Genomic DNA, 17,145 nt, shown 5'->3' with positions numbered 1-17,145 from the left:
ACTCCCCTGGCACTCCCCCGACCCCAGAGACCATAAAAATGACATAGTTTTCTGTACCATTACCTCTACAATAAGATAATCCACGTATCTGTTCTGATCCTCTGATTCGGTGAGAGTGCTGTTCCATGGAGGAAATGAAAAAACAAGATGTAACAATTTCTTTGGTTTTAGCCCTTTGCTTATACCACTGCAGTAAGTGACTAAAGGCTTACCTCTTTAATTTTTTACTTGTTCTTTGAATTAGCTACTCCGATACCTGACAGCTCAGTTTCCTCTCTTTCAAAGCTGATCTCTTTACAAAAATCATTTGTCTTTTGTTGAGAAATTCTCAGTTGGCATTGATTTCTTTTCATTTTCAATACTTTAAAAATGTCGCTGCATTGTCATTTGGCATGCATTGTTTGAGATGAGACATCTGCTATCAACTTTATCTGTGTTATTCTATATATAACATGTCTTTTCTCTGACTACCTTTCAGATTTTTTCTTTATTAATGGCTTTAAGTAATTTAATCATGATGTGCCTTGGTATAATTTTTAAGTATCTGTGCTTAAGTTTTGTTAAACATTTTGGATGTATGAGTTTCTAAATTTCATTAGTTCTAGGAACTGCAATTACACATAAATGTGGATGTTTGAAATTGTCTCACAACTCAATGATAGTTTGTTCATTTTAAATTTTTTAACTTTTTCTCATTATGTTTTTTTCCGGATGATTTATATTTCTGTCTTCAATTTAGCTGGTTTTTTCTCAGTGATGAATAATATGCCATTAATCATTTGTGGTGTATTTTATCACAGACTTTGTGGTATTATTCTCTAAAAGTTTAATCTTTGTTATATTTTTCATTCTTCTACTTAACATGTTCAACATTTCCTCTGTTTTTTTGAACATATATTTTAGTGTCCTAGTCTACTAAAGATGTCAGGCAATAGGAATCCACTATGAATATTTTATATTACATCTAATCAAGCCCCTACAAATTTATAAAAATATGGAGGAGCAAGATTCAGACTATGTGAAATTCTATAGGACAAATAACCTTGATACTTCAGTACATGAATGGAAAGGAAAATTAAAAATGGAGAGGAAACCTGTAGACCAAATGAGAATTGAGAAATGCATCAAAAAACTGCATTGTGTGGATATATTTAAATTTTATTTTAAAAGTCTGTATACCCACATACAAAGCATTTATGCTTGTGTGTGTGTATGTGTGTGTGTCTTGAATGGTTAAAATAATATGACATTTGAAATTTGTTTTACTATTAAAAAGTAATCATGTGTAGAGATGATACAATATTCACCATGTGTTGGTAAATAATGAAGCAGGGTAATGATATCTAGGTATTCATTACACTATTTGATATATCTTTATATGTATCAAAATATCATAATATAAACAAGGCCGGTGAACTTTATATCAATGTTGGTGATAATTTGTCAAACTTAAAAAATATCTTTCTCATGGATACAATTGTACCAGTTCCAAATATTGTTATTCATCAGCTATCAAAAAATATATTTTAGCAATATCTAAAGAGCAGATCTATCTGAATTTCAGATCCTTAACATAAACATAAATTTCACATTTTACACCTCAGCTGAATTTTTCAATGACCTTCGTTAAGTAACTTAATAAAGAATACATCTGTTTAAAGCGAGCACACAGGGACCACAGAATCCCTGTGTTGTTTCTTAATTAGGTGTTTTTTCTTTAACAACTCTTCTTAACACAAGCCAAAGACCTAAACAATCTCTAAGGAGTTCCAAAAAAATACATGCAGAATATTCAAAACACAATCATGCAAAAAGATTCCTAACATGGACTCTGGTTTTTCTGTTAATTATATGATATTAAACTCCGTTGTGAATCTCACAAAATTATTTTTCTTCATGAAAGCCAAAAAAAATAAATAAATTGAATTTGGCTGAATGTCATTGTTGAAAATGCAAAACTACTCAGTTACATATAAGGATTAGAATTACCAATCATGAAGAGACAGCCTTAAGTCAATAGAAAGTTTTAAATGTAAAACTCAATAAGCAGAGATTTTTGTTTTAATATTTAAATACTAAAAGATACATTTCAAATTGTTCTTACATATTGCAAACATTCAGCCATTCTTACCCAAGCACTATAATTTTATATTTATTGCTTTAAGATTATTGTTTTGTTAAGCTGATAAACAATTCTTCCCCATATCTTTGAAATTAAAAGAGTAAATACCTTGCACAAGCTTTCTATTCAGTGTTTTATAGCATCAGTATAACTGATTATTGAATTCCCAGTTTTAAGCTGAATTGCCATTTGTCTATTTAATTACTACATAAAATATCATAATTTGGGAAATTAGATAAGAGATATTATCTCTATCAAATAAAAAAAGGAAAAATATGACGTTTTCCTCCCCGATTGACTATTGCTTTAATAAGACAGTTTGAGTTTTACCGAGAAAGAATGGGGAAAGTAAGCAAGTCAAGTTAAAAGGAAGTCTATCTCAATGTCAGCTGTCAATCAAGGAGACTCCCAGAGCAATCTTTCAACCTTCAGGCAGATTTATGGCTGCAGTTTAAAACTAGCAGTGCCTGAGTGGAAAATTATAATTGTTCTAATCAAATTATTGCTGAACTACAAAATATAATTAGCCAGCTTAATTGGGAGATAAATTAAATGTATATTTTTATTCCATTTTTGTCAGATGCAAAAGTTGTAACCTGTCTAGTAATCATGTGAAAAAATGTTATTTGAAAATGTCAAATCTTGTTTTGTTTCCGACGTTTTAGGCATACAGAAGATACACCTAACCAAAAAAGATTATCAAAGCATGCGATATTTTTGTTTGTGACATCCTGTGTCTTCTGAAGAGTAAGGAATCAAAAGAGTCATTACAATGAATTGTTGTTTGCTGCTGCCTTTGATGTTGGGAATTCCTCTCCTATGGCCTTGTCTTAAAGCAACAGAAAACTCTCAAGCAAAGAAAGTCGAGCAGCCAGTGGGATCTCATTTAAGAATGAAGCGTGGCTGGGTGTGGAACCAATTTTTTGTACCAGAGGAAATGAATACGACTAGTCATCACATTGGCCGGGTACTTACTTGTTTAAAATGTTACAGTAAATAGCACAACAATGTAAATAAATGTGTTGAAGTTTGGGGATTTGATGAGTTCCACATTTTGGCAGTGACACCGTTAAAAAACTTCAAACATTAGCATCAATAATTGTTTCAGATTTGCAAGCACCTAAAACATCCACTAAAATCTAGAAGAGGGATAGCTCTGGTTTTTAAATTTCACTTTAGTATCCCTCATTTTCAACATCTGTAAATTTGATGGTGTTATTTTTGGTAATGGTTCAAAGCAACTACACTGAGACAAGTATCATTTACCAACAGTATTTAGCCCAATTTTCTGTTATGCTAAGTAGCTGTTGATTTACCCCTCATTCATTTTTAATGAAGCAGATTAATACCACATTCTTTTACAGTTAAGTAGCTTCAGGAGCCTACACACTTCAATTGATTAGTAAAGTTAAAGTAAAAGGAATAATTATGTTCACTTTCTTAAATGAATATATTTTAAGAATAATTCCTTAATAAGACAAAATACATCTTATTTATGTTTTTGGTTTGTATTTTATTATTTGGTTTTCTTTAAACAAAGCTAATTACAATATCATGTCCTTTTCCGTAAGGCTTTTTCTCTAGATGAATGAACTGAAATACGTTAAACCGCTAATTAACTGGCACTAAAATTTAATTGGGCCCAAAGGGTGAAACACTCAAAATTTATTAACTCTCATTTTCTAGCCCTTTCAGGAGAACTGCAGTGTTAGCATGGTATCTGGATTCCATAGAAGTTCACCTATGTTATCAGCCAAATATATATGAGTACATTCAACTAAAGGCTTAGATTAGGATTTTAGGCAAGTATTTCAAAATGTGTAGGAAGGTGTATTGTAAACACACACATACACACACACACACACACACACACACTTGTTACAAGTAATGTTTCTCGTCCTTTTTTATTTTCTATTCTGACTGAAAGTAAATAGCATGCACGGATGGCACTAACAAGGTCCACAGCTAAGTGCGGACTCTGTAACTGAGTCTCTACTACCTTTACAGTGGACTGCACAGAGCACCATATGCTCTTCCATCACTGCAAGGGTGACAGGCTACAATCAGCTGTTGGCTTTTAGTCAATAATGTGTTGTAGGGAAGTGCATTAGTGTAATTGGAACAAAGGCAACCTGTGGGGCTGTCACATTTTCTAGATTGTTTGTTTCTATCCCCACATGAATCTTCGCTTACCTCTTTTCACACAGTGATTGGTTTTGCCTATTTTTTCATTCTACAAAAATACTTGCGAAACTACTCTGACAAATATTTTCCTGCTACACGAACTCATTGGGCTTAAGAAACAAGCAGATCACTGATTTGAAAAAGAATAATAATGAATGTTTAGGTGCTTGTAAAAAGATTTAGTAAAGATACAATTTAACTGATGTTTTCAAGATAACTCTCTCTTTGATCCATTTGTTTGAAAAACGATTAAGATTGGGGAGTACAATTAAGTGAACATTTGAAGTGATATTGGTTTAGCAAATTGATAGTAGCAGCCTAATTAGGAAAATATTTTTTGAAAAGAAGTATAGAAAATTGCATAATATCAGAGGACATTTGATTGAAATAGGCTTAACGTATGCATTTTGTCACATTAAGAGGCAAGGGTTCAAGTAATTTTTTTCGTTTTTATTTCTGTCTTCCCTTAAATCTGGGTCTTAAAAATGTCAAGCTCACTTGTCTTTGAAAATTACACTGTACATATACTTGCAATATATTTATTACTTAATTTATCTTAATTATAATATTAAATAATCAAACAACAATGAAATATTATTTTAAAAATATTAACCATACATTGCTCACTTGATATATTGACTTGACTGTATATTTATTTTCCTCAGTTTCTTACATCATTGAATAAATAATTTTTTATGAGTAATTAAGAGTTATCAAAGTAAAAGAAGTATTAGCAGGAAGATAATTTGGATGTTATTTTTCTCGATTTGTTCCATTACATAGCATTTATATTCAGCACATTATTAAAATGCTAAATTAGTTACTATTACCTTTAGATTTTCTCCACAATCACATAGAAAGTGTATTAATTTATCCAGTATAATAAATTATAACTTGAGCCATCAGAAAAAAATATGAATTTGCTTACAACTGTATTTCATGGTTATCTTTGTAAATTTTCAGAAGAACTCGTACTTTGAATAAGAGCATTTTCATAAATGGTGAATCAAGAAAATGTGGATTCACAATGATTAGAGAATCATGACATACTTCTCTTAGGTACAAATAATTTAGATATGAAAAGCTATGTGATCAATTGTATCAAAATTAGACTTGTTTTCTGTTACAGATAAATTCAAAATTCTAAGTAATACCTCAACAGTATGAATGATGAACAAATTTATGTTGCTTTTGAAAATATGAAAATGTGAGCACAGGCTGAAAGTGTATATTTGAGAATTAGGTAGAATATATTGAGAAGTTTTATACTTTCTGGCTAAAACCCAAGGGCTAAAGACCATTGTTGTTGTCAGGGGAGAATCTAAAATTTGACAGCCTCATAGAAAATTTGATAAACTCATGGCATAAATCCTAAATCTACAAAAGACCATGTGACTACAAAAAAGTTTGTAAAACAAAATCTCACTTTTCTTCTCTGTAGGAAGACTGATCATATCAATAATATGCATTTCATTATATTATATGAGAATTATTTGAGAACACTAATTAAAGCAATTTATAGATTTTATGACATGTAATAAATACTAATGAACCCTAATTTTTATCTTTATAAACCCTAATTTTCATCCTAATATTTTCTTGTTTTTGTGTATTTCTAGTCAAGTGACAAAACATTGCTGTTTAAATGTCATTAAATTATCTTTCTATCTGTCCCTAGGTCCCAATGTAGTATAAATATTTGGGAGTGTAGTTTTAGTGATTAAGAATTTAATTGTAAGTCAAAAATCAAACCAACTATGTTGTGCATAACTTAAAAAAGAAGTTTTATTTAATTATTATTGTTTTCGTTTAGAATAATAAAAATTGTATAGTTTTTTACGCCAAATATTTACTCTTCCCTCTTCTTGGTGATAGATTTTAATCTTAATGTTAATATTTTACCTCATTTAATGTAATATGGAAATAATGTTAAATCATTAACTTGGGGAAGAATTAACATACATAAGAAGAAAATTCTTAAATTTGATTTGTCTAATTCAGATGTTTGAAAATTAAATTATCCCTCTTTCCATTTGCAGCTCAGATCTGATTTAGACAATGGAAACAATTCTTTCCAGTACAAGCTTGTGGGAGCTGGAGCTGGAAGTACTTTTGTCATTGATGAAAGAACAGGTGACATATATGCCATACAGAAGCTTGATAGAGAGGAGCGATCCCTCTACACCTTAAGAGCCCAGGTAATAGACATCACTACTGGAAGGGCTGTGGAACCTGAGTCTGAGTTTGTCATCAAAGTTTTGGATATCAATGACAATGAACCAAAATTCCTAGATGAACCTTATGAGGCCAGTGTACCAGAGATGTCTCCAGAAGGTATTGCATATTACTTTACATTAAAGATATATTAACAATGAAAGCAGGTTTAAAATTTCAATGATATGTTTTCGAAGTAGATGATTTAAAATTCTATACTAGAACTTCCTTCCCCAAATGTGTTTAAGTAAAATATTTGAAAAATTAGACTATGCATCAAATTTTGAAAAAAAAGGACTACATAAAAATTATTTATGTTATTAAAATGCCATCACAGTCTTCACAGCAATAAAAAAAGTTTAGACATGTTTATTTGAGCAATTTTTAATATTATTTGTCCTGTTCATTTACTAGATTCTTAATTACAAGAATTTTTTAAAAACAAAATATGTTTTTGTATCTCATAAAAGCAAATAAGATAATCCCACAAGATATGCATATTGAAATATGAAAAGCGAATTTATTAGGCACTACTGTATACATCAAAACCACTAAGACAAAACCAAGTGGCTGAACACCTGTGTGTGGCTGCATTAACTTGAACATCCTTTTCAAAACCCAATGCTGTTGTTGCTGATATTTTACATATAATACATTTAGGAGGGAACGGTTTCCATAAGATATAAGAATTAAGTGTCCTGGAAATAAGAAATGTCTTTCCAGTAAAGGGGAAATTGTGATTATGCAAAATTTATCTTAGTCATTCACTCAAAACATTTTCATAGCCCAATATACCATAAAGCTTAAATCAAAAATTTATTTAACAGTGACAAAGAAATGTGATTTGATAAGTTATTTTAAATTATGGTAATATGCTTATAACTACTTTACCTCATTAATTCATTCACTAGAAAATGATTCTACAAATGCATATTCTATCATATTATTTCCCGATTGTTTATTTTTTAACATTCTAGGTAGGAATTTAAAGATGTAGTTCTACATTGTTTAGAACATCTTAGGTCTTTAAATACAGCAGAAACAAATTTGCCTGTGTAATGTATATCAAGACACGTTATTGTTAGATGTAAATAGCACTTTAAATTACTCTATTTTGGTAGCTAGGTGAAGAAACAGTTTGTCTTCCTCCTCCCTCGCTCTCCTCCTCCTTCCTCTCTTCCTTTCCCCTGCTGCCCTCTCCTCTCTCTCCTTATTCCCTCTCTTCCTCCTTCCTCTCTCTGCTTCTTCCGTTTCTTCCTCTGCCTCCTTCTTATTCTTTAACAAGCATATATTATGATCTTAACATTTGCAAGGAATCTTCCTTTGAAACTATAGATAGAATTGTAAAGGAGATAAAGAAGTTACCTGCTAATATGAAGCATATACAAAAAGAAAAAGCTATTTTTAATTAAAGGAGGTAACATATGATAATGTATATTATAAAAGTGTTATGCATGGGTGAGGTATGGTGATTATTAACTGTCTGGAGGAAACAGGACATTTTAGGAAGTGATATTTGAGGTGAACGATACACACAGCCCATCCATACCACATTCTAGGAAAAAAAAGTTCCATAGCAGAGTGCTTATGACTGCATGAATCAATATGGGAGTCATCGATACATAGAATATATCTCAGGCACAACAGTGAATGAGATCCTTTTGGCATAAAATGCAGCTGGAGAAGAGAAAAGCATCCAGGCTGACTTGACTGTTAAGCAAAAAGCAGTCGGCTGGCAAATTAGAATGAGTGGGATTGGCAAGTGTTGTAGGAAGAGGAGAAAGATATGAGGAAATATGTTCCAAAAGAAGAGATTCCCTCAACCGTGTGGGATGCTGCTGTGAGGCTAAGATTAAGACAGAGTGGTGACTTTTGATTTGGTAGGTTGAAGATCCCTGTTTTTTTGATAAGTACAGTGGTTTAATTTGTGTCATTTAAATTCGTGCAGTTTGCTGAAGACTATTGTATGGCATAAAAGGAAGAATAAGAGGAAGTAACAATGAATTAAGCCAAGTCTAAAAGGTGTTACGTTATAGGGAGAAAATGAGATGTGAGACACTAGGCAGAAAAAGATGAAGGTCGAGAGGACATTTTGCTTGTTTACAACGATTCAATTGCTTTTTAAGAAAGGAAACTGAATAGTACAGTTATATACTATAGGAAATGATCCCAGAGAATATTTTTCAAGCAAAATAAAAGGGATATAACTTTTATAAAACTATGCTTAAAAAAAGACAGAAAGAAAGGGTCATGAAATCCATTGTACTTATAGAAGGGACAGATTATAGATTAACATATTTGTTCATAACAAATCAGTTAATAAATCTTTCTATTTTATCAGTGACTGATAAAATAGACCAAGAGTCATAAGTAAAATATTTCTATTTTATCAGAAGCGTAATACAAAGGCAGTAATTGACAGCACATGGGTAAAATTTTAGAGAAGAGGAGGTACAAAACAGCATTTTACAGAGCTGAGTAGTGAGCCTACGAGAGAATTATTGGTATCATGGTATCAGTGCAGCTCCACTGTAGGTGTTCAGAGAAACTGGAAAACATGGTTTGGTGTATGTAATATCTGGTTATCACAAATCCTTTGTGCATTTGAATGTGAGATATATGTACAAATTATCTTTTCGATTTGTATAATCAATACGTACTGTGTCAATGCCAGTTAAACTTTGTATGAAATCATTCAAAAACCAATGAGCACTTTATATGCCTTTCCATGAGAGGGAGAAGCCAACTGAGTGATGGTGAGTTGCTATTAGAAATGTTGTATAATATGGAAATTGATGAATATTTCTATTGCTTTGTCAACTTTCTAGTAATGGTTTCCTTCCGAAGCATTCCGGCATTTTTGTTGACAGTGATGTAAATAAATCAAGTAATAAAATTTTATGTTATTTCTTTTTTTTCCTCAATCTCAATATTAAATTAATGCATACTGTGGATTATATTACCTAAATATAACTTTAATTCTTCATCATCTTTCATATCCACAGACATTTGAATTTTTGAATATTGACCTTACTTCCAAATTTCCTAGCCAGCTACTTCATTCTTTAAGGAACAACTATTACAAACATTTTACTGTTTCTTTTTCTTACATATATTTCTTTTGTATTAAAGTGAACTGCCTGAATCTGCACTTGAACTCAGAATTTGGTTTAAATTACTGAAAGGAATCCACATTTCATTATGTCATGAGATAAAATCAAGAAAATTATTAACAACTTGTTGCTTATTAAACACAAATTTATTTATAAGTAATGATGGGTTTTTTACTGGCTGCATTTATATTTGAAATGCAATTACTTTCAAACTAGAGCATTCAAGTAGAATTGAGATAAAACATTATGTTTTCCCAATTGTCACTTTGAATTTGCAAAGTTATTATTTTTCTTCCATACAAAAATATAAGATTTATTAGACCAGGAGTCACAGAGAGACTGAGGTTTGGAATGACTGAAAAAATAAATGAATGGGTGCATGGTGGACAAAAATGCTACATAAGTGATTAGAGTCGTTTAGGATATAGATAGAACATATCAGGAGATGTGAAATTCAGGGAAATCATTCTGAAATTATATCTGAATACCCAGGCTATCACATATATGATTTTCCATTTCAATAACAGTTGATAGTTTTACCTAAAACCTTATAATGTCAAAAAAAGAAGGGGCATTTAAAATACATGTAGTATGCTACTTAATAAGTAATTAAGCCCAAGCAGAGTTGGGTAACTTATCTTCTGCAAGTCAGAACAAAATCCTGCTAAAAGTGAAATGTGTTTTAACAAGTCACGTTATGTGGAAAACAACCATAAGAAATAAATGTTGATGTTGTACACATTAAGAATGATCATTAGTGTTAATACACTTTATTTATATGTTTGTGTATGTACAAATGTAAAAGGAAAATAATTTAAACCTGATTTCTTTAAAATTTAGTTTCACATATTTCCTACCTAGTAAAAGCAAGGTGAATATATTGTCTAGTAAAAAGACTCTATCCACTCTCTTTGGAGTTTTTCCAAATAAATATCCTTCACCAAATTTTTCATAGCTGCAGTCACTGGTTGCATCATTTTTAATATTAGCCAGTGTCCAACATTCCTTACACTTATTGATCATTTTATTAAATTTTCAACCAACCGGATGCTTTTGAAAATGAATGGGGAAAACTGATGAGTAAAACTCTGTTTACCTTACTAGTCAAGGAAGTTTATTACAGCATTTCAGATTTTAAATTTAAATATAGTAGGTTACAATAATCTCCGTAATTATTAAACAATACTTTAGTATGCATTTTTTGGTAAAGTATATATAAAATTTAATCGTCATCAATATGGCACAATATGTCATAAAGCAGAGCTTTTATAGAAATATTAAATTAATTTTAATCATTGTATGTAAAATCTATACAAATTTAATTTAATTCTCAGGAAAATAAAAATTATTAATTTTTAAAATTTATTATATTTGAAAATTAAATTCTATAAATATCATGACTTTGGGCACATGAGTTGAAAATGATTGAGACTGGGATGAATTTCTCTTCTCATTCCTCTAAATATACTATTGTTTGATTTCTTAAACACAGTCTAAATTGTTTCACTTAAATTATGTTATCTCAGATTATAAAAAGTAGAGGTGTCAAAAATACAGGACAAAATAATAAAAATGACCTAGTTTTTAGGTGACTATGGACAGAAAAACAAGAAAATTGAAGAATGCTTTGCCCAGTTAAGATGACAAGTGGGAAAATATTATCTGTTTCCTCAGTTTCACTTTGAGATTTTAGGTTGTAGAGTAATTGCATCTCAAGTATAAATGCAGTAAGAATGGATCAGTCAGTACTTGTAGAAAAATAATTATCCTCTTACTAATAAAATAAGTTCCCAATGAGAAAGAGTGAGCAGATACACCTATAAAACCATTACATCATGCATTTGATCATTCGATCACCTCATTCGTCTTATATCTGTTTTATTGTTGCAGAAATTACAGATGTAGAATGTGGGTCAATATAATATTATTTAATCTGTATTGCTTTAAAGTTGACAATTATATAATTCAACATCTCAATACATGTGTTTCAGATTAATCAAAGTATACTTGTACTAATACCGAAAGAGCTTTTCCATTAAATGTATATCTCCATTCTATGAAAAAAAGTTAATCTTCTTACTATTGAATTCAAAACCAATAAAATATAATATATTAAAGTAAATGTCATTCTGAAATCTACAGCTGAAATCTTGGCATTCAAACACTGTGCTATACTGTGGCACTTGTACTTTAGTACGCCATGATAAAGGTAGACTTTAATTATGAAATGCCCTTGCCACAGGTTCCTAACTTCTCTATTGCCTACATAATATCTAAATTAGTCCACACATTAAAATTTATCACTTTTTATGTTTTTATGTTTAGATGCCTCCCATAATCACCAGTGGATAAAGCATTCTATGTAACATAGCAGAGGACATCATTTAATAAAGTCTTGTTAGCCATGTTAAACATCTGCATGAGAATCGTTCAGACCTCTGCAAAACTCCTGGTTAATAGTAAAATTCACGTAACTCAACAGAGACAGAGTTATGCTATCTTTACATCAGGTTTTACTCAGTGATGTCAGAATAGAGCTGATGTTTGGAGAAATTATTACTGATGCTGTCATTAATGCTCTCAATTTTCAAAATGTCTATGTAGTTTTATACAAGTTTGCACCTTTAAACATTACAAGAATGCTTCATTTCACACACACAAATATTTTATCTTCTATTAAAATACTATTTTTGCACTAAAATTTTCTGTCATAAAAATGAAAAATATATCAGTAAATGCAATTTCCAGAGACTACTAACCTAAGATTTTCCTTTCAAACACTTGGTGCAAGTTTACATCCTTTGTCATTAATGACACGGGTCCTCATCAACCAGGCCATGGACTGGTACTTGTCCATGGCCTCATAGGAACGGGCTGCACAGCAGGAGGTGAGCAGCAGGCAAAAGGGCTAAGCCTCATTTGTATTTATACCCACTCTTCATGGCTTGCATTAGCATCTCCACCTCCTGTTAGATAGCAATGGCATTAGATTCTCATAGGAGTGTGAACCCTATTGTGAACTGCACTTGTGAGGAATCTAGGCTGCCTTTTCTTAATGAAAATCTAATGTTTGATGATCTGTCAGTTTCCCATCACCCCCAGGTAGGACTATCTAGTTGCAGGAAACCAAGCTCAGGGCTCCCACTGATTCCTCATTATGGTGAGTTGTGTAGTTATTTTATTACATATTACGATGTAGTAATAGTAGAGATAAAGGGCACAATAAAGGTAATGCACTTTAATCATCCCCAAACCATCCCCACACCCATTCCTCACTCTGACCATGGAAAAATTGTCTTCTACGGAACTTGTCCCCGGTGCCAAAAAGGTTAAGGACCGCTGTCTTTTGTTACAATAAATTTCTGCAAAGAATGTGACTGGTAAAATAAGCAAAGTCAAATATTTTGTTAAACTTATTTTTAAAAAGACGTTTTGCAATGAAAAGTTGCCAAGATTCAGAAACTAGCTAGAAAGCCAGAACCAATATTTTAAATTTGCACTCATGAAAAGTCTCTCCAGTGTAATACAGGCAAGCAATGTCAACTATCTACACAATAATGGAGCCCAGGATTATTATATTAATTATTATATTTGTATGTCTATTATTAGGATAAGTGAACTGATAAGTTACTCTAATTACAATATGATTCTAAGAGAATATGTTTTTCTAAGTTACACTTTTGTTCACTTAGGATGGATACAAACTGACTTAAAAGGCTCTTTAGGATGCAAGAGTACAGTCATTTTGATTCTTTGCATTTCCAAATACCACTGCCATCTCTGATCCAGTCACAATGACCCTACTCAGGGATGCATGCTGAACTTTGGACCCTTCTTTCCCCACAAAAAGCATTTTCTCATTCTCTGTTTGCATTCCTCTTTAATTTGATTTCAAGGATCTTTTGATTTAAACTTTTCAGAGTTGCCATCAATTGGTTGTTACTCAATTCTGATTTCGGAAAGGTGTATTGGGGGGAATAATAGGATTTAAGGGTGCAAGAATTCAATGTACACATATTCATGCTGGATTATTTTCATTTTGTATGTTATTCTGGTGGTCACTTTACATTGTCACTGTTGTCTTAAGGTAGAGTGAGTGATCAGATCTCCAGTTTTACCCAATATAGTTCTGCTTTACTTCTATTTTTCTGTCATCGAGTCCTAGAATCATTTGCCCTGGATTTTCTGTTTTCAAAATGACTATTATTACATGCATTAAAATAAGTCAGGGTAAATTTGTCAAACATTTGCTTTGTACTCATAGCTTCTTCCATGGAGTGTGAGAAACAGCATGTCAGACAAATGAGCAATAAATAGACTTCTCTTAACACATAGCTAAATCTGAAGGAGGACAAGCGATAACCCAAGGCACTGTATGATAAAATAAACTAAGATAAACTCATTAAATGATGTAAATACATATTCTTCTGGTGCTATATATAATGTTAAAAATCTTCTCTATAAAAGGTTTTATTAATGTGCACATACATTATTTGTCTTCTTTCAGAAATAAGTGTTTATAGTATAATGAGAATTTGTTTTTGATTCACTAATGTAGTAAGATCCACATTGCAAGTATTAATGCTATCAGAATAAAATGTTCATCAAATAAATGAAGAGAGACTAAAGAGTCTAGATATCTATGACCTGTACCATGCTTCATGTTTTTATCAGACAATACATCCCTAAATATGCTACTCTATTCAATGCCACTTCGGTAGAGTAAGAGTAACCAATCCAGGGGAGAGTAACAAAAAATATGTTCAACAAACCAAAAAAGAGATTTTGGCATTGAGATAAATATAAAACTCACCAGGAGTACTCTATGTTTTCCGTAAATATTATATCCATATATATGCCCTGATTAAGAAAGTTTTGCTTTTTCCCCTTTATTTTCCTTTTTTCTGAAAGTTTTATTATTCTAATATTTATATTCTTATTTTTCTTATTATTCACCTTTCACATTTGGATCTACAATCTGCTTTAAACTGATATTTGTGAATGACGTAGAGCAGGTGCTAAATTGTGGATCACTAAGTATGTGTTAGATAGATGGACAGATAAATGAAGACATCCAACTGACCCTGCAGATTTACTGAAAAGTTTCCCTAATTATCAGCTCTGCCACCTTCTTATGAAGAGGTTTCCTGTATTTGCATAATCTTATCTCTGATTCTCTAGTTGGTTCTACTAGCTATTTATTGCTCCAGAGCAAATATTATTTTCTTAACTGCTGTAGTTTTATCCTAGGCCTTTGCTCCTTATTGGTGCAAATTTTGTAGGTATTCTTCTTCAACAAAATTGCCTTGTAGAGGTTGCAGTGAGCAGAGATCATGCCATTGCATTCCAGTCTGGCTGACAGAGCGAGACTCCATCTGAAAAAAACAAAAACAAAAACCAACCAACCAAACAAACAAAAAATGCCTTGGCCATGCTTGGGCCTTGTTTTCTAATATACATTTTATTGATTTTAAAACTGTCTTTTCAAGCAAATCATTTATACAATCTACTAGGATTTTAACTGAGATAACTTTTAAACTGTGTATCTTTTTATTTTTAAGTAGTCATCTAATTCCTAAATTCAGTATTTTCATCTATTTACTTGTCTCATTGGTTTAATTGCTTTGCAGAAGTTATAATTTTTGTTTAGGTATTCCTGAATATTTTTATTTCTTTTCATATATATTATACATTTAACTAAAATATGTTTCATGAATGTATATACGTATATATATTCTGGTATAAAAAATGCATTTTTATATAGCATTTGTGTTTCTGCTGAGTTGTTGAATGTATGAATTCAATATGTTTCTGTAACTATATGCATATTTCATTTGATTTTCCAGTAAAAATATTATTGACTTTAAATAAAATTATTTATTTATTCTTTTCCAATATTTATCTGTCTACTTGTCTATAAATGCATTATAAATGCATGGTACTGCCTTATTTCATTGTCTAGGTAGTTTAGTACAGTGCTGAAAAAAAATAGTGACAGAAAAACATTTTTTTTTATTATTTCAGAGGAAAAGTTTTAACACGTCACAATTAAATATAATTACTGTCAAGGCTTAAAAGCATTCATTATCAGATTCAGAAAGTTTTCTTTTATCCATTTAAAAAGTTTCTGTTGAAAATGGAAGTTGATTTATAGATGTACTTTATAGGTCTAATGTATTTTTTATTTTTCTTCTTTACATAAAAATTACTAATTAGGAAAACATACAGGCCTACTTCTCTCTTTAGAAAAATATGGAAACTAGCCAAGAGGACTTAAAATTGCTTAAACTTTATTTTATAAATCATGATGTTAATAGTAACTGAAAGAGGAAAAAGAAAGTAGGAAAAAACTAAATAAATTAAAATAAAGATTATTAGGATCCTGTAAAAGTTAAACATTGCTAAGATTCATCTAAATTTGACAGCCAGTATTTCAAGGCATGAGTAAGAATTAAGGAAAAACTACAATCACTGAATATTTGGAAATACTGCTGGGTATTTTTGCCATCTTAATTAGATACATGTATATACATATATACACATATATGTATACCTGTAGATCTATTCATGTATGCCTATATATACATATAAACATCTTCTCACACACAAATATAAGGAGTGAATCACTTGATAGCCATTGACAGTCTTTACTGAAAAGTAAACATTTCTAAAACATTGTTGAATTTTACCAATTCTATAGTTTGCGAGATGATAGATATAATTTGCTTCACTATAGTAACCATGTTACTACCTACATACATAACATGTTGCATACCTTACAAATATACAGTAAAATTTATTTTAATAGAAAAAGTACACTAACAAAACAGGACTAGAGAAAAGAATCTTACTGTCTGACGTATTTCTATAATCCAAGTGTAAGGTCATCTTCTGTGAGTCATTGCATTTTCTGGATTTCTTGGTTCTCATTTGTATAGTACTAGCTTAGGGGCTCTAAAGACTTATATTACTAAAATTTATTTTAGTCAACTCTAAAAATGCTATGATTTTCATTATGGTGTCTGAAGCCAAAGATAGACAATATAGTTCTAGAAACCAGGGATGGGAAACCCTTATGGAAAGAAAGGATAGAGAATTATAATGAGGAAATGTGAGATAAGTAAGTGGATCAGTGCCTAGAAGGGTAGTTAAAAAAACAAATCTTGCTCAACATAGATCAATGAAAGTGTTGGTCCCTATGAACGATTTTGTTGAAATAACTTTTCAAAATTACTCAATACATTTACTTTAAAACATCTGAAACTGGCCAGGTATGGTGGTTCATGCCTGTAATCCCAGCGCTTTGGGAGGCTGAGGTGGGCAGATTGCCTGAGGTCAGGAGTTCCAGACCAGTCTGGCCAACATGATGAAACCCCATCTATAATAAAAATACAAAAAAATTAGCGGGCATGGTGGCATGTGCTGTAATCCCAGCTAATCTGGAGGCCGAGGTGGGTTAGTTGCTTAAACCAGGGAGGTGGAGGTTGCAGTGAGCTGAGATGGTGTCACTGC

The 17,145-nt window shown here is 31.4% G+C and overlaps 1 protein-coding gene across 4 annotated transcripts in view; it reads left to right on the top strand.

The window, feature by feature from the left end:
• Positions 1 to 17,145, top strand: part of CDH19 (cadherin 19) — a 93,245-nt gene that overhangs the window by 25,281 nt on the left and 50,819 nt on the right. For all 4 annotated transcript variants that reach the window (XR_001818709.2, XM_017507364.2, XM_017507363.2 and 1 more), the window contains exons 2-3: positions 2,788 to 3,089; positions 6,346 to 6,640. Coding sequence is in view for 3 of the 4 variants with exons in the window: in XM_017507364.2 (XP_017362853.1) it covers positions 2,895 to 3,089; positions 6,346 to 6,640 (490 nt within the window). In the remaining variant the exon portion in view is untranslated. The remainder of the gene's footprint in view (positions 1 to 2,787; positions 3,090 to 6,345; positions 6,641 to 17,145) is intronic.

This window comes from Cebus imitator, unplaced genomic scaffold (assembly GCF_001604975.1).
Source record: "Cebus imitator isolate Cc_AM_T3 unplaced genomic scaffold, Cebus_imitator-1.0 Scaffold374, whole genome shotgun sequence".
Taxonomy (NCBI): domain Eukaryota; kingdom Metazoa; phylum Chordata; class Mammalia; order Primates; family Cebidae; genus Cebus; species Cebus imitator.
The sequence above is the reverse complement of the archived record's forward strand: the minus strand, read 5'-3'. Positions and strand labels throughout refer to the sequence as shown.